The sequence below is a fragment of the Dipodomys spectabilis genome, unplaced genomic scaffold, assembly GCF_019054845.1.
Source record: "Dipodomys spectabilis isolate Male_0828 unplaced genomic scaffold, ASM1905484v1 ptg000125l, whole genome shotgun sequence".
Lineage (NCBI taxonomy): Eukaryota > Metazoa > Chordata > Mammalia > Rodentia > Heteromyidae > Dipodomys > Dipodomys spectabilis.
In genome coordinates this window covers 13,022,528-13,040,986 of record NW_024870802.1, presented here as the reverse complement: position 1 = coordinate 13,040,986, position 18,459 = coordinate 13,022,528, and the positions used below count along the sequence as shown (strand labels likewise).

The window sequence follows — 18,459 nt, the reverse complement described above, 5'->3', positions numbered from 1 at the left end:
CCTCAAGGACGCGGGGTGCTGGGTAAAGGACCAGCAGCCTATTGGTGAGAAGCCAAGATGCAGAAAAAGAGGGGCGGAGGAGGGAAGGGTTGGCGGCCGAGGGAACAGCCGATTGTGCCGAGCCAATGGAAACAGCAGGACGAGGTGGTACCAAATTCCCCTTGGCCAATGACTAACCAGAGTTTACAGACGCTTCATTAGCATTTCCCTTGGGGCTGGGGATGGGACTGCGCGTTGTCTGCAGTATCCCGATGCTTGGATCTCCGGACGCTGCCAGCTGCGTTTTTTGTGGGTTGTGTCCTGACTTTTCCTTCCCCTGTTCTCACGCGCGCGCGTGCGCGCGCACGGTGGCTTCGACCCGCCAGTTTTGCGCTAATCGTTAATCGATAAAAACGGACTTAAGGATATACTGGTCTCTATCACTCCCCCTTCCCCTTAGACAGCTCCAGACCCAGAGCACAGCAATTTCCGGCCTGGACTCCCAGGGAGCTTGCTCTTCGGATTGAATTGCCGCATACCAGCCAGCCTAAGAAAGGAAAGCATTACTCTTTCAGTTCTGGAAACGTGATCGCGGCATCCGAAAGCCAAGATGCCAGCCCATATGCTGCAAGAGGTGAGTTCCCCAGAAATGGCCTCCACCCGGCTGGTTAGCAGACGCGGATTAGGCCTCTAGGTAACTGGTTTGGAGAGACAATTCAGAGCTCCTGGGAGCCTTTAGCTATCTTTTTCGAGTTTTGCTGCCTTCAGTTTAAGTTCCCTAGCTTCCAGGTGGTTAAGTATATGTTTAACATGGGCCCTAGATTCCCCATCTTGTGTCTTTAGGCTTTAAAGAAAAGTAAAACCCGATCCTTTATGTGTACGTGCGGGGATTTCCTTTGTGTTTCCAGGGGTTGAAAATAATCTTTCTCCCCCTTCAATGTGATGTTTTGGAACCATAATTGAAGTGCAGTTTCTGGAAATTTGCCCCTGCTCCATCTCGGGGTACACTCACCCTTCCTGCAACCTGGGTATTGGGGGTCTGGCTTGCATTACGCCCTTCCCCCACGCCACCCCAGCTGCCTTAGAGAGCAAAGTGCCCCCTGCTGCTCCTGCAGCTGCTTGCAGCTGCTGCCTCCTAATTCTACACTCCTTTTCCTTACAGATCTCCAGCTCCTACACCACCACCACCACCATCACAGCGCAGAATGGAGAAGAAAGGATGGAAAAGATCCCCCGTGACTTGGGAGAAGACATCCGCCCCGAAATGAAAGAGGACATCTATGACCCCACCTACCAGGATGAGGTGGGCCCTCCACCGAAGCTTGAGTATGTGTGGAGAAACATCATCCTCATGGCTCTGCTGCACCTGGGAGCTCTCTATGGGATCACCCTGGTTCCTGGCTGCAAGGCCTACACCTGGCTCTGGGGTAAGCAGCTCCCCTCTTCCTGAGCCAGTACCCAGGTTTCTCCCTGCTCTTTAATGAGGTGCAGGCACCTCACACAGCAGGCAGTGTCCCCTCTCAGGTTTCCCAGACATTTATTTGCCAGAGGCAGGTGGGAATAGAACCCAATGGAATTGGGATGCACAAGTGTTGGCTCTGCGTGGCTCCCTTAAAAACAGGTGTTGAATAGTGAACCCTGGAACCATGTGCAGGGCTAACCCTGAAAGAGCTTGTCTGTTTGAGACAATTTCCTGGCCACCTCTCCCAGCCTTGCTTTTTCCCTGCCCTGTTCTATCTCAGCAATTTCAGGGTCCCTGGGTATGGGCTCATGGTAGGGCTGCTCTGTGTGTCCACAATGCCTCTTAAAAAAAAAAATAGGGTTGGGCAGGGAAGGTGGCTCAGTGGTAGAGTGCTTGCTTTGCATGCATGAGGCCCTGGGTTTGATTCCTCAGCACCACATAAGCAAAAAGCCGGAAGTGGCTCTGTGGCTCAAGTGGTAGAACGCTAGCCTTGAGCTGAAGAGCTGAGGGACAGCGCCCAGGCCCAGAGTTCAGGCCCCACGACTGGACCCCCCCCCCCCAAATAGGGTTAACAGTTAATTTAACAAGGCAAAAGTAAAGACCACTCAGGAGAATGAGCAGAGAAACCTGGAAACTGGTTGTCCCCATACATGCCCTTTGCAGGAAATTTTTACCTCTGCTCCTGAAGCCTGAATCAGAAAAGAGGATCAGGGAACTTTATTGACTCCTCTGGTTCTCAGATACAGTGAGTCAGGAGTCCCTCCCCAGAAGAAAACCTGAAGCTTTCTGAAACATTGTCACTTATAGCAGCTCTCTTAGAGGTCAGGTATAGAAAGGCTGGTTAGGCAGGTTCTCAAGATCATAGGTTTTCCAGGTAACAAATAGGGGCAATTCTACTTTGTTAAGATTAGATAAGGTGCAGAACACTAGTGGCTCATGCCTATAATCTTAGCTACTCAGGAGACTGAGATCTGTGGATCTTGGTTCCAAGCTACCTGGCCAGAAAAGCCCATGAGACTCATCTCCAACTACCTACCAAAAATGCTAGAAGTGGAGCTGTGGCTCAATGGGTAGAGTACTAGCTTTGAGCAAAAGCTTAGGGACTGTTCCCAGGCCCTGAGTTCAAGCCCCAGGACTAGCACAAAAAAAAGAGATTTGTTAAGTCATCCTTGATCAGTTAGTTGTATGCCTCCTAGTATTTCTTTTCTTTGTGCCAGAAATGGGGCTTGAATTCAAGGCCTTACATTCCTTCTTGGCTGTTTTTGTTCAAGGTTGGCTCTCCACCATTTGAGCCATACCTTTGCTTCTGGCTTTTTGCTATTTAATTCAAGATTGAGGTTAGAGGGAAAGAACTCCTCAATTCTATTTGGAGCAGCACTGTGCCATACTGTTTAACAGTGTAGACATGGACTCTCTTCTTCTGGGGGACATAATGAAGCTAAGTGACCTGAGCCTTCTGTTTAACAAACCTAAAGTTATCTGAAGAACAGGCTGCAGAGTGCCTTGCCTGTGTCTGGTCAATTCCCCTGTTTAGAAGGCATGGTATGTCTTGTTAGATGCAAGTGACTGGGCCACCTGCAGTGTGAAACAAACATGGAGGCTTCCTTTACTTTCAGCTTAGGACTTCTGCCCAAAGTTCTTTGTTCTCTCTCTCCCTCTCTCCCTCCCCTCTTTGTGTGTGTGTGTGTGTGTGTGTGTGTGTGTGTGTGTGTGTGTGTGTGTGTGTGTGTGTGTGTGTGTGTAATTGTAAGTAAAGAGTCTCATGGATTTTCCTGCCTGGGCTGGCTTCAAACAGCTATCCTTAGATCTCAGCCTTCTAAATAGCTAGGATTACAAGCATGAGACACTTGATTTGTGACCTCAAAGTTCTTTCTTTTTTCATGGTTACTGTGGGGTCCTAGTTCCAGTTTGATTTTTCCAGGTACAGTTATAGTTGTGGGAAGAACTCACACCATGTGGGCCTATCCTAGCTCATTTATCATTCATGGCCTATCCTACCTCAGACGAGGTTGTAGTTACAATTTGTCTTGGGATAGATGCTGGCTCAGTGGCTCTCCCAGAGATCACAAAGAAGAAGGAATACAATGGATGAAGGAGGTAAGAGAGAGAAAAGGGAAGAGGCTGTTTAGGAATCTGTTATCTCTGGCTGCAGAACACAGGACAGTTTGTTCACTGGGTGTTATCTCCCACTGCAACCATTGTTTCCAGCTGCCCACTAGTAGTGGAACATTGTTAAGAATTTCTACTGCTGCCTAAATTCCTGACTTCTAAAGCTGCTTTACAGAGAAAAATACAGGTTCACCCAGTACCACCTTCCCTGTTAGAGGTCATATGTAACATGTCCTGAGCCTGCAGGCCTATAGGCAGGGTAATGTCCAGGTACTCACCTGCCAGCATTGAGCATGTCCATGCATTCTAGAATTAGCTTGGCAGTGAGAATTTGGGTTGATAGAGACATGGTAAAAGATAGATGTGAAAACTGGGCATGGGTTTTTGGTACATAGTAAAGTGGCATAAGAACATGTTGAGGGGCTGGGAAGATAGCTCAGCGGTAGAGTGCATGCCTTGCAAGCATGAGGCCCTGGGTTCGATTCCTCAGCACCACATAAACAGAAAAAGCCGGAAGTGGTGCTGTGGCTCCAGTGGTAGAGCGCTAGCCTTGAGCTGAAGAGCTGAGGGACAGTGCCCAGGCCCAGAGTTCAGGCCTCATGGCCAGCAAAAAAAAAAAAGAACAGGGCTGGGAAGGTGGCTCAGTGGTAGAGCGCTTGCCTTGCATGCTTGAGACCCTGGGTTTGATTCCTCAGCACCACATAAGCAAAAAGCCGGAAGTGGCGCTGTGGCTCAAGTGGTAGAGCGCTAGCCTTCAGCTGAAGAGCTGAGGGACAGCACCCAGGCCCAGAGTTCAGGCCCACGACTGGACCCCCCCCCCCCCCCCCAAAAAAAGAAAAAGAACATGTTGAGATGCCGGGTGCTGGTGGCTCACGCCTGTAATCCTAGCTACTCAGGGGGCTGAGATCTGAGGATTGCGCTTCAAAGCCAGCCGGGCAGGAAAAATTGTGACTCCTATCTCCAATAAACCACCAGAAAACTGGAAGTGGCGCTGTAGCTCAAATGGTAGAGTGCTCGCCTTCAGCTGAAGAGCTGAGGGACAGTGCTCAGGCCCAGAGTTCAGGCACTACCCCCCACACCCCAAAAAAAGAGGTTAGGAACAGCACCCAGCCTCTGAGTTGACACCTTAGGACTGCTATGTGCATGCGTGCACACAGAACATTTTGACAGAAAAGCTACCTTTAAACCACATATCCTTGGATAAACACTTATCATCGTATCTATTTCCTCCATTGCAATGTGAAGTATTAATAGCAACTGTCCCATTCAAGGTGCGTAGTGAATATGAGAGTATTAACAACCTTGGTAAAGCTTGCCTCTATGCAGAGCTGACTTTCCTACATACTGCCGCCATATCAACCTGCTACATAATTGGAATGTTATTGTATTGGTTGGTAAATAGCCATGCCTATATCACTTAGCACTTGGTGTCTTCCAATTGGCCATTGCCTAGACTTTTCTAGCTGCTATTTTCAGAACACCAATGCTATGAATCCTAAGCTGGAGGACAAAAAGTTTGCAACTGAGAAAACTGTAGTGAAGATCAGAAAGTCAGAGATAGGACCTTGAATAATGCTCCTGCAAATTGCACAATAATGAGGATCTATTGCCTGTCCTGACTTCCGTTTCACTAATTCCTGAGGGTGCTTAGTTTTATCCCCATTCTTAAGTGTAGAGGCTGGGAGGTCATTTTTTTTTTCAAGTTGTGAAAACTATGAGGCCCCAAAGACTAAGGTAAAAAAGCAACAACTGACAGCAGAAGAGTGTCATTAGCATGATTCTCCTAATGGAACTTGCCTCTTATTACTCCTTCACTGTCTTTTCCTGCAGTTTACCTATACTATATAATTAGTGCCCTGGGCATCACAGCAGGGGCTCATCGCCTGTGGAGCCACCGGACCTATAAAGCACGGCTGCCTCTGAGGCTCTTCCTCATCATTGCCAACACCATGGCATTCCAGGTGAGCAGCTGGAGCAACTCAACTGTCTCCACCCCTTTGAGGAGCTAGAGGGAGCCCTAGCAGGACAGCTATGGCCCTTTGTGGTTGCCTGTGGTCACCTAAGGTATAGGCTCAGTGCTGAGGTTCATCAAGCCTGGGATACTTCAGCCTGAGTTCTAAGCCTGAGGACTGGCATATGCATGTGCATATATGCATACACAGCATTTTGACAAACAAGCTACCTTTAAACCATGTATCCTTGGATAAACATTCTCATATTATCCATTTCTTCCCTTGCACTGTGAAATATTAATAGCAACTATCCCATTCAAGCTATGTAGTGGGAAGGGAGACAGAAGGTCAATAGCAAAGAGATGACACAATTCAGGAACTATGTTGATGCAGATAACAAGAACAAATACTTCATGGCACTAACTGCTAAATACTATGAGAGGTTATATAGATTGTTGTGGTCTTATCTGGGGCTGCTGTACTTGCCAAATTTTAAAGTTTGTTGAGGCAATAAGTTTATAACAGAATGAAGGCATAACAGAATGAAGGCAACTGGTGATTGAGTCCAATGAAGTCTAGGAAACCCTCCCCTCCTTTTTTTTTTTTTTCTTGGTCATGGGGCTTGAACTTGGCCTGGGCACTGCCCCTCAGTTCTTCAGCTCAAGGTGAGTGCTCTACCACTTGAGCCACAGCACCACTTCTGGTTTTCTGGTGGTTTATTGGAGTTAAGAGTCTCACAGACTTTCCTGCCCAGGCTGGCGTTGAACCGTGATCCTCAGATCTCAGCCTCCTGCGTAGCTAGGATTACAGGCGTGAGCCATTGGTGCCAGGCTGAATTCCCCCTTTTTTGTGTGTGCTGGTCTTGGGCTTGACCTCAGGGCCTGGGTGCTGTCCCTGAGCTTTTTCAGCTTGAGGCTAGTGTTCTACTACTTGAGCCACAGCTCTACTTCCAGCTTTTTAGTGGTTAATTGGAGGTAAGAGTCTCATAGACTTTGCTGACTTTCCTGGCATTGAACCATGATCCTCAGATCTCAGTTTCCTGAGTAGCTAAGATTTCTAGCATGAGCTGCCATTGCCCAGCTATGACTCTCATTTCTTGTTTGAAGAATTACCATGTTCTTTGCTAATGATGGAGCTCATGCACCTTTATTCATAGAGCTGCATTCTAGGATTTGCAGCTTCATATCAGTGACACTCTCTGAGCACTATGACTTACTACTTTCTCCTCACTACATAGCCAGGAATAGCAGTCTTACTCACCTCCTTTGTAGCTTGAGACTTGAGGACTGTGAAGTTGGGCTGAGAGCTCTGGCCTTTGCAGACATCTGGGCACTCCAATCCTCCCTGAAGGGCATCTCTCCTCAGGCTTAGTTTCTTCTTTTGTCCCTCCAGAATGACGTGTATGAATGGGCCCGAGATCACCGCGCCCACCACAAGTTCTCAGAAACTCATGCTGATCCTCACAATTCCCGTCGTGGCTTTTTCTTCTCTCACGTGGGTTGGCTGCTTGTGCGCAAACACCCAGCTGTCAAAGAGAAGGGTGGTTTGCTGGACCTGTCTGACCTCAAAGCTGAGAAACTGGTGATGTTCCAGAGGAGGTGAGTGAAAGGAGGATGGAGCTGGGGTGTGGACCTTGGAACATAAGGTTGGGGACCTCACTGACTCTTAGATAATAATAGCAAATGATTTATTGGCTTGAATATCCAAATTACTTAAAATTCCTTTGTATTTATCTAGAATAGAAATACAAAGATGAGTGTAACTTGACCACAACACCTATTGAAAGAGGAAAGAGTAAGTCAAGTAATTAATAACCATCAGACAAGGTAGAATATTTTCTGTGCCTGAGAAGTACAAAGAAGAGGAACATTTTATATACAAGTTCAGGTTTGGGTTCATGAATAAAGAACAGATGAACAGAGACTTCACAGTGCTATTGTCAAGGACAACAAAAACAAAGTTCAGAAGGAGTCAAAGCAAGCATGTGCCCAGAATGAAGTCCTCTTGAAGTTTAAGGTATGACACCCAAAAGGACTACAAGATGGAAGTGGAACTGTGGGGCAAGTGGTAGAGCACTAGCCTTGAATAAATGAGCTTAGTGACTGTGCTCAGGCCCTGTATTCAAGTCCCAGTTCTGGCACCAAAAAAATTTAAAAAGCTTAAGGCAATGCCTGAAGGATATAAACAACCAGTGATTTTGAAATGGTAATGGGCTTGTCTACAAGTGACTGAAGAAAGATGGGGCCTACAATGGAACAGAGACCTGCCTATGGTCAAGGATACTAGGAAAAGTAGAGCAAAGAACTAGGAGGCATTAGCAAGACTGGAGGCAGGCATCAGAATTTGGCTGATGAAGCTAGCTATGACTTGATCCTGCCTCTCTAAGCCTCATGCTCTTTTTTTCTTTTTCTTTTGTTTTTTTTAAACTAACAATAGATTTTTTTTGGGGGGGGTTGGTCGTGGGGCTTGAACTCTGGGCCTGACCGCTGTGCCTCAGCTCTTCAGCTCAAGGCTAGCACTCTACCACTTGAGCTGCAGCGCCACTTCTGCTTTTCTGGTGGTTTATTGGAGATAAGAGTTTCATGGACTTTCCTGCCCGGGCTGGCTTTGAACCGTGATCCTCAGATCTCAGCCTCCTGAGTAGCTAGGATTACAGTTGTGAGCCACTGGCGCCCAACCTAACAATAGATTTTGAATCAGAAAATGGGTGTTTTAAATCTTACCCCATGGGTTCCCACTAAAATGATACCAACCAATAAAGTCATTTACTGCCTCCATTTGCCTCAGTTAAAGAATGAGGTGAGTTGGCTGGGAAGGTGGCTCAGTGGTAGAATGCTTGCCTTGCATGCATGAGGCCCTGGGTCAATTCCTCAACACCATATAAGCAGAAAAGCTGGAAGTAGCACTGTGGCTCAAGTGGTAGAGCCTTGAGCTGAAGAGCTGAGGAACAGTGCCCAGGCCCCACAACTGACAAAAAAAAAAAATGAGGTGACACCATGTGCCAAAAGGACTTTTTACCACATTCTCTCAATAATATTTGCACCAGTGGATGCATATTATAGGAGAAAAGACAGCCCAGTCCAGTGAGACTGGACAGTCCAGGTAGGTTTGTGAGTCCTCTCTACAGACACCTTGTTGTCTCTCATGTAGGTACTACAAGCCTGGTCTCCTGTTGATGTGCTTCATCCTGCCCACCCTGGTGCCCTGGTATTGTTGGGGTGAAACATTTAAACACAGCTTGTTCGTTGCCACTTTCCTGCGATATGCCATCGTGCTCAATGCCACCTGGCTAGTGAACAGTGCTGCCCACCTCTATGGATACCGCCCATATGACAAGAATATTAGCTCTCGGGAGAACATCTTGGTTTCACTGGGAGCTGTGGGTGAGTTGGAAGTGTGCAGCAAAACCAACTATGTCTCTTGGTCTGCTGTTGAGAGTACTTGGCTAGACTCCAGAAGAACTAGAATAAGCTGTTTTTATAGATCCTGTGTGGGCCAGTTTTTCTACAATAAAAGTAGGGACAATGTAATAGGAAATCCTTTTGTAAGAGCCAGGTAACAACACTTGTGTAAAACAGTGGAAAATCATTCTACTGAACATTTTAAGTTGTGAAACGATTTGCAATTATTATCTATAATTAGCCCCTTTAAGTTTCCCTTTTCTAGTCACCTCTGATGGGTATGTAGATTTGCTTGAGGCAAGTGATGTGTAAGTTGAAAAGCAAGGTCATCTACTTGGCCTACAAGCCTAATATTTTCCATTTAACCATGCTATAAAATGAGGGATGCTTATAATTTAGTTCAGGAAACTTCAAGTATGCTGTATTTGAAGTATTTTTAGCTCCTCTCTGTATTTGAATGTGCCATCCTTGTAAGGATAGACTGCTTTTTAGTGATGTTAATATATTAATATGTTGGTGACCTTTTCTCACCCCACTTCCCTGTCTCTTGTTTTCCATTTTGTGCTTGTCACTCCCTTCCTCTATCAGGACCCTCTGATAAAGCAGATAGTTTGATGGCAGTTTCTTCCAAGTGAATATATCTTGCCTAAGATGTCAAATTAGTTTTATCCTGTGTAGCCCCAGTGGCTTCTTCTCACTAGGTGTCAGAATTATTGTTCCTCTGACAGAGAGGCAACTTACACACTTAGGCTCATCTTTTTCATAATGCTAACTTTGGCCATGTTTATGATCAGAACTGCTCTTTTTAGGAGATGTATATGATAAACCATTGTATACGTTCTTGCTTTGATTCATGTTTGACACAAATGACACATTTGACACATACATGTGGAATACTACAGACTGAGGTATATAAGTGGAATGAGCTTTCCAGTTCTGGCCTCCTCATGACCATCCGTTTCTAGTGGTAGTCACCTCCTTACTTTGTTCAGCTGTTAACTCATTTCTCCAAACCTTCTCTTACCTACTCCCGGCTGGGCTCCTTTCCTCTGAATTTTGGCTGTCACTGTCCATTTTGATGGAACCTCTCAGCTTACAGAGAGCACTAGTGCTCTGAGGGAAGGTGTGCTGCTTACTCACCTTTGTAAGAAGCATAGTGAAAGTTCTTTTTTGTTTGTTTGGGGTTTTTTTGGGTCCAGTCATGGGGCCTGAACTCTGGGCCTGGGCACTGTCCCTCAGCTCTTCAGCTCGAGGCTAGCGCTCTACCACTTGAGCCAGAGCGCCACTTCCAGCTTTTTTCTTTTTGCTTATGTGGTGCTGAGGAATCGAACCCAGGGCCTCAGGCATGCAAGGCAAGCACTCTACCACTGAGCCACCTTCCCAACCCCATAGTGGAAGTTCTTACTTGGACTCTTTCCTCCCTACCTGAAGACATTCACTGTCAGGGGATCTTTGGCCAGCATTTACTGAGGCTTTGGCATTTTCCAGTGTAAAATATTTTTTCCCTGAAGAACTAGCTTCTCTCTTCCTCTTATATTCTGAGGGAATCTTTTTTTCCTTAAGGCTCCAGTGTAGACATGGTAAGCAGGACTTCTTGGTTAATCAATTAAGCATACTCTGAAGTCATCCATTTTTTCAGAGTAGAAGACACTGTGTCATCTGTTTACTTAGTAACAGCAAGATATTCCAAGGTACAGAGTACCTGCTAGGTAGGTAAGAGGGTCAAGGATGAAGCAGAAACCCACCAAGCTCCCTAACTGTTCTTGCTTCTCTTCCAGGTGAGGGCTTCCACAACTACCACCACTCCTTCCCCTATGACTACTCCGCCAGTGAGTACCGCTGGAGCCTCAACTTTACCACATTCTTCATCGATTGCATGGCTGCCCTTGGGTTGGCTTATGACCGGAAGAAAGTATCCAAGGCTGCCATCCTGGCCAGGATTAAAAGAACTGGAGATGGAAGCTACAAGAGTGGCTGAGATTCTAAGTTCCTGTTGCAAAAGCCATCTGGGCAGAGGTTTAATGTTTCATTCATTAACTACTGAATAATGCTACCAGGATGCTAAAGATGATGATCTTAACCCATTCTAGTACAGTGTCTTAAAAGTGCATAAGTATTGAAAGGCAACAACTCTCCTTTATGATGATAAACATATTCTTCTCTCTTCTATTACTGTCCTTTGCTTTGCTTTGTTTCTATAAACATCCTTGTCTTCTTCATTGCCTCCTAGGCCACTATGGTCAGCCATAGGTCTACATCACCTCAAAGCCTACCAGCCTTTTTAAAACCTAAAAGTGACGACTGGAGACAACTCTTTTTTTGAGCTATTCTTTATTAGAGATCCAAGAAAATCTTAATTTTCCTCTTAATTTTCTTCAGTCCAGCTATTGCCATGAGGAATAAAAAATAATTGCATTTGGCAGAGAGCTTGCATGGCAGGTAAATTGCCAGGGGACAAGTTTCAGCATGTAAGATATGATTCAACAGTTAGAATGTGGTGGAGGTGGGAACTAGGCGAGGCGAAGCTCTTGCTGTGATCAAAGCCAGCTGCTTGCCTAGCAGAAGTATAGAGCCTCTGCATAGCCTTTCTCTACTGACTTAGAGTAAGTGATATCCATGGAGCTTGGTGATTCTCAAACACAGCACTTAACCTCGATGTCTCAATATAGTTTATGCTGAGAATAAAGAAGGAAAAATAGTCTGAGGGCTTTATCTTTCTTGAATAGCAAGGAGATTTCTTATTTTATAGAAAAAGTCTTCAGGCTTGGTTACAGAATTGGTGAGCAAAGCCCTCATAGTGTTAGCAGTCCATGAGATGCTCATCTAACTTCTTCCACCTTCCTGTTCTACCCATCTTCAGGATTTTGTCACTACTTTAGAGTCAGTAAGACAGCTGTGGCATTTCCAACTATCCAATGTTGAAAGTATTTTTTAGGAGGTAATCATGGATCAAAGTTAAAGCATATGTAGACATAGGAACCTCTATTGCAACAAGTAAATATTCATTTGAGTATTTCCCTTTGAGAAAGAAATATTAAGACATTTGAAGGAGAGGAGGAATTATCCAAGTTACCTCTTCCTTCCAGGCAACAGCTGGAAAGGTTGAGAGGCAGAATTGTAGGCAGCATATATGAGGTAACTTTCCAAAGGAAGGACTCTGAGAAAACATTGCCAGGGGATTGATTCAACAGTTAGAGTGCTCTCTAGAGAAACAAGTATTAGCTCCCTTCATTCCAGCTTCTCCTTTCATTCGAAAAAGCAAGTTTCTTCCAGACAGAGTAGGAATCTCTTAATCAACCACCACGATTTTGAATTGCTGCTTCTGTTACATCTGTCCCTTTTCTCCTCGTTCTGTCTGTTCTTTGACATTTCTTTGGGTTCACAGCCCCCTGAGTCTGTACAGGGGAATGATTTACTGTCCTGGAAGCTTCCTAACCTGGAGATGCAGTGCTCCTAGACACTATACCAATGTATTTCTTTAGCAAACAATGCCATTTCTTGGCTGGCTGTCCCTTTCCTGTGGCTTTCAGATCTTTCCACCTCCATCCCTGGAGCTTCTGCCATGCTGAAACTTTTTAAAGGAAAAGTTTAACAAATCCTCCAGGAACATCCCTGGCTTAGACTCTTATCTCATTGCCAAGACAAAGGCTCATAATGTGCAGTGAGCCAGCCATGGAGCAAAGATGGTATGTTGTTTAAGTCACCTCTGTGTGGGTCAGAGCAGAAGAGAGCATGCTCAGCATCCTCTGAATGTTCAGCAGAGTGACTTGGGCTAATCAGTCAGTGTTCCCAGGTGATACTGCAATGCTTGCAGAAGGAGGAAGGCATATGGTCCTAAATAGGAAGCACAAGAAGCAAGGGCATGTTCCCAAGTGCCTCACATTGAAAAAAAATGCCCCAGTCCCTGGATGCAGGTTCTGCTGCACAACTTGGGTTGAGACATGAGATGAGATATCCTGAACTTGGTAGGAAAAACTGTATTTGAAGCAGTTACTGTAATTGGATATCATATAAGTCTTGGGCAGACAATAGATAGAAGTCTGGAAATAATACAGAATGTCAGCATTATGAAGACCACAAACCTCTCCTGTCCCTTAAAGCTCAGTCATCAGTGTAAAAGCCTAGCTCTTTTGTATTAGGGTTTTCAATGTTCAATACCAAATGCTGTATCCAGGTTTGAGATCCAATAGTGGAAAGGGCCTTCTTGGGGTAACTGAATAAAGAATACAGAGACTAGCCTACATGAAAGCAGTTTTATCTTTGAGCTGCAAATTAGAATAGAAATGAATCTCATGGAAGATTATAGTAGGTTATATTTGCTGATCTGTGTCCCTCTTTGGACTGTCTTTTGGGTGATTTTATAGTTATACAGATCATTAGATGCCTGCTATATAATGTGGACTATAAAATCAGTTTTCCCTTCCAGTTCTTTTCTAAGGATCTGATCCATGCCATATCCCTACACAAGACAAGGATCCCAACATATATGTGCTTGTGTAGATAGAGGTGTGCCAGCTCACTAAGGAACACTATTTTCAACAATATAAAGCTCAGTTCACAAGACACGTTAATGAGAAACTCAGATCAAGTGAATTTCTAACAGTCCTTGCCTTGTGGGTGTGCTAACAACTTATTTGGGTGCCTTACCTCTTTTCTAAACAGTATTGCATTTGAGCCTGCCCTAACTCCTTCTGTGGAGTCCCTTAAAACCTGAGAGCCTGCAGATATGGCAGTATAAAAGCTGGCCTGTTAAGAGGATTAATTGTATATCAATCTGAAGGATTTCCTTCTGGGCTTCATTTTGGGAACTTTTCTTAGTGTTGTTTTCATGAAGTGACCATATTTGATGGATGGTGAAAGTAATTTGAATGCACATGCTTTACAGTATTTTTTTTAATTAAACATAGTTGTAGCATTTAGGATTGAAGTTTCCCCCTCCCCCACCATGGTTTGCTAGTGTCCTGCTTGTCTTTTCTTTATTCCTTTTTTGAAATGAGTTGGTACAAAAAACTAAGAAAGTAAGGTGGCCATGTTCTGTTGTTAGTAAGGCCAGGTCCTCCTATCATTGTGCCACTGTGATCACACAGGCTATAATGGGTCCACTCCAAAGATAAAGATGTTATTAAGTGTAGAATCCTTACCTAATCACCTCTTAATAGTCCCACCTCTCAATAGTTGCATTGGGATTAAAGTTCCAACCCATGACTTGTGGGATAAATTAAAACCATAGCACTGGACAAGTCACATAACTGTAATGTGACTCAATATTACTTCTGTGAAAATGGGATGATAATCCTGACTTAAGCCAATGGGTAGATAGGCGTAAGCATGACAAATGCTCTTTAGAAAACGTTTTGGGATATTTGCCTATGTCCCAGATAACATCATTAATGTACATCATTCTCTCGAGAGACTGAATCATCTGGTAAATGTTGACTAGTCAGACACAATTAGAGAATGCATACTCACTGCTATGAAAACATGCAGGATTCCATTTGCTTCCTTGGGTGGGATTTTTTTTTTTTTTTATGTGCAACAGTTATTTGTAACCTAACAATTTTGAAATAATTTCTTTTAATATCAACTCTGAAGTTATTTCTACTCATCTGATATTGTGTTTGTTCCTAATAAAAGTGAGTGAATCTGACTGCATAGTGTCTGGGAGTTTTTCATGGATTTTATTATCTGCAAACATCCTCATAGGGAAGAGGAAAGAAGAAAGATCAAATTCCAGAAAAGGAATGATGAGCAAGTTCAACTGAATCAAGATTGAAAAGGGGGGAAATGAGCTTTCCTGTAATGAGGCATTACATAGTAAATGGTCCCAGAGGGCAAATTAATTTTTACATGTTTTGTATAGGAGAATATAAGGAGATTATGACGCTACTTAAGGAGTCAAGATTAACCTATATCAGAAAAGTACTAGTTTAAGGTAAAAATGAAGACTAGAAATGAATTGTCTAAACCAGGCACCAGTTGCTCACATCTGTAATCCTAGTTACTCAGGAGGCTGAGATCAGAGGATCTTGATTCAAAGCCAGCCTAGACAGGAAAGCCCACGAGACTCATACCTCCAGTTAACCACCAGAAAATAGTAAGAGGCACTGTGGTTCACGTAGTAGAGCCTTCACTTTGAGGCAAAGCCCCACTACAAACAAAAAAGTCTTAATGCTCAAAGGCCACGAAGTTTCTCCCTCTTTTATAAGGGAAGAAAAACCTGTCAAGGCAAATAAAGAAATGAGGGGGCCAGGCACCAGTGGTCATGTCTTTTATCCTAGCTACTCAGGAGGCTGAGATCTGAGGATCATGGTTCAAAGCCAGCCCCAGCAGAAAAGTATGAGACTCTTATCTCCAATAAACCACCAGAAAACCGGAAGTGGAGCTGTGGCACAAAGTAGAGCACTAGCCTTGAGCAAAAGAGGTCAGGGACAGTGCCCAGGCCCAGAGTTCAAGCCCCCAACCAAAAAAAAAAAAAAGGATCTAGATTGAAAAGGAAGAAACTGAACAGTTTCTAGATGACAACTCGGGAGTTGATATACTAAAGAAAACTACTGGACCTCATTAAGAAATTCAGCAAAGGGCTGGGAAGGTGGCTCAGTGGTAGAGTGCTTGCCTTGCAAGCATGAGGCCCTGGGTTCGATTCCTCAGCACCACATAAGCAAAAAGAAAAAAGCCGGAAGTGGCGCTGTGGCTCAAGTGGTAGAGTGCTAGCCTTGAGCTGAAGAGCTGAGGGACAGTGCCCAGGCCCAGAGTTCAGGCCCCACGACTGGAACCAAAAAAAAAAAAAAGAAATTCAGCAAAGCATGGGCTGGGAAGGTGGCTCAGTGGTAGAGCACTTGCCTTGCATGCACAAGGCCCTGGGTTCGATTCCTCAGCAGCACATAAGCAAAAGAGAAAAAAGCTGGAAGTGGCGCTCTGGCTCAAGTGGTAGAGCGCTAGCCTTGAGCTGAAGAGCTGAGGGACAGCGCCCAGGCCCAGAGTTCAGGTCCCATGACCGGACCCCCCCTCCCCCCACAAAAAAAAAGAAATTCAGCAAAGCTGCCAGACAATATATAAAACTCATTCTAACCCCCATAAACTAGCAATGATGATATAAAAATACCAAGAGTTGGGCTGGGAATGTGGCTTAGGGTAGAGTGCTTGCTTTGCTTGCATGAAGCCCTGGGTTCAATTCCTCAGTACCACATAAACACAAAAAGCCAGAAGTGGTGCTGTGGCTCAAGTAGTAGAGTGCTGTCCTTGAGCAGAAAAAGCTCAGGGACAGTGCCCAGTCTCAAAATCAAAACCCCAGGACTGGCAAAAACAAAAAAAAAACCCCAAGGGTTGAATTCCATTTATTACAAGATCAAAAAGGATAAATAGGAATAAAATAAATGAAAAATTAGAATGCTACACTGGAAATTACAAAATGCTATTGGAAGCCGGGTGCTAGTAGCTCATGCCTGTTATCCTAGCTACTCAGGAGGCTGAGATCTAATGATCATGGTTCAAAGCCAGCCCGGGCACAAAAGTCCATGAGACTTCTGAGTCAGAAAACCGGAAGTGGCACAGTGGCTCAAGTGGGAGAGCGCTCATCTTGAGCTGAAGTGCTCAGGCCCAGAGTTCAAGCCCCACAACCGAAAAAAAAAAAAAAATCTATTGAAAAACAATAAAGGATACCTAAATAAATGGGGAAAAGGCCACAACTAAGGATTTGAAGCCTTAATGTTACTATGGTAAGGACTCCAAAAATTCAAGGCAATCAAGTTCTAACTTTTTTTTTTTTTTTGGGTCCGGTCATGGGACCTGAACTCTGGGCCTAGGCACTGTCCCTCAGCTCTTCAGCTCAAGGCTAGCGCTCTACCACTTGAGCCACAGCTCCACTTCCAGCTTTTTTCTTTTTGCTTATGTGGTGCTGAGGAATCGAACCCAGGGCCTCTGGCATGCAAGGCATGCGCTCTACCACTGAGCCACCTTCCCAGCCCTCAAGTTCTAACTTTTTAGACAAATAAGTAAACTGATCATGACATTATAGGGAAATTCAATGGATCCTCAATCAAAATATAAGGGGAGGGAAGCACAAAGTTGAACATTTATTCCCTTATTTCAAATTTTATTCAAAGGGTCATTGATAAAGTGTGGGTCAGTACTAGAATAAAGCCTGACAAATTAGTGGAGTAGAATGAAGAATGCCAAAATAAATTCATGTATCTAAGATTAATGGGAGGCAGGGTGCACTCACTGGTTCTGGGACTTGATTTAGGCCTAGGTACTGTCCCTGAGTTGTGCTCAAGATTAGCACTTTACCCCCTCAGCCACAGTCCTACTTCCTTCTTTTTGGTGAATTGGAGATAAGAGTCTCATGGACTTTCCTGCCTTGTAAGTACCATATAAATTCTCATATAATTTCTTAAGAGGTAATCCTATGCTATAAGGAAACCATTTCAAACTATTGGCTGGGCTGGGTACCAGTGGCTCATGCCTGTACTAGCTACTCAGGAGGTTGGGATCAAAGCCAGATGAGGCGGGAAAGTCCTTGAGAAAAATTTTTTTTTTGGTCATGGGGCTTAAACTCTGGGCCTGGGCACTGTCCCTCAGCTCTTCAGCTCAAGGCTAGTGCTCTACCTCTTGAGCCACAGCACCACTTCTGGCTTTTTCTGTTTATGTGGTACTGAGGAATTGAACCTAGGGCTTCATGCATAATAGGCAAACACTCTACCACTAAGTCACATTCCCAGCCAAGACGATTCTTGCATGTCATGAGATGATGGATATAGGAAATAGATAACAGGCTAGAGCTGGGAATATGGTTTAGTGGTAGAGTGCTTGCCTAGCATGCATCAAACCCTGGGTTCAATTCCTCAGGACCACATAAACAGAAAAAGCCAGAAAGGGAGGGGGGGGAAGGGGGGGGAAGGAGAAGGATTGGGATTGGGGGGGAGGGGGGAGGCTGGGAAGGGATGTGAAGGGTAAACCAAAGGAGGAGGCTGCAATGCTTGGTAAGAAATGTATGCATTATCCTGCCCATGTAATTGTAACCCCTCTGTACAGTATGTTCACAAATAAAATAAATTAATAAAAAAAAAAAAAAAGAAAAAGCCAGAAGTGGTGCAGTGGCTCAAGTGGTAGAGTGCTAGCCTTGAGCACAGAGAGGCTCAGGAACAGTACCCAGGCCCTGAGCTCAAGCTCCAGGACTAGCAAAAAAATAAAAAATAAAAACAATAACAGCTTATTCTAAGCGAGTGACCCAAGCCTGGGAGCATTGATTCAGGTTTCCTTGAATGGCATCTTCCATCAAAGAAGTTATTACAGGAACTTTAGTTTTCATAGACCAAAAGGAAAAACTAAATCAATACATTTACCAATTGTATTAATCTAGGTATCAGGTAGGCTGGCTACTCAAAGCAGGAAAATCTCTACTGTAGTTTCAGCTTTTATCTTAGAGCATTCTTAGCTTTTAGGGTTGTTGCTAACTACAGAGAGGTTAGCAACACTTTCAAAGAGTTTATCTACTAGTTATATAGAATTAAGGTTATTGGCTTGAAAAAGACCTAAAATAATGCAAGATAAATCAGTC

General features: G+C 44.5%; 1 protein-coding gene across 1 annotated transcript; it reads left to right on the top strand.

The window, feature by feature from the left end:
* The first annotated feature begins 216 nt into the window (after positions 1-216).
* On the top strand, positions 217-14,550 carry Scd (stearoyl-CoA desaturase). Its single transcript, XM_042689645.1, has 6 exons — positions 217-613; positions 1,142-1,406; positions 5,381-5,511; positions 6,895-7,100; positions 8,653-8,885; positions 10,682-14,550. Exons 1-6 carry the CDS (start codon positions 590-592, stop codon positions 10,879-10,881), a joined length of 1,059 nt encoding a protein of 352 aa, XP_042545579.1. The 5' UTR covers positions 217-589; the 3' UTR covers positions 10,882-14,550.
* Positions 14,551-18,459: the final 3,909 nt, after the last annotated feature.

Excerpts from the sequence above, each read along its gene's own strand:
- Scd (XM_042689645.1), top strand. The coding sequence starts at position 590 with ATGCCAGCCCATATGCTGCAAGAG. Across the intron at positions 5,512-6,894 it reads CCAACACCATGGCATTCCAG|AATGACGTGTATGAATGGGC; the intron begins GTGAGCAGCTGG and ends TTGTCCCTCCAG. Across the intron at positions 7,101-8,652 it reads CTGGTGATGTTCCAGAGGAG|GTACTACAAGCCTGGTCTCC; the intron begins GTGAGTGAAAGG and ends TCTCTCATGTAG.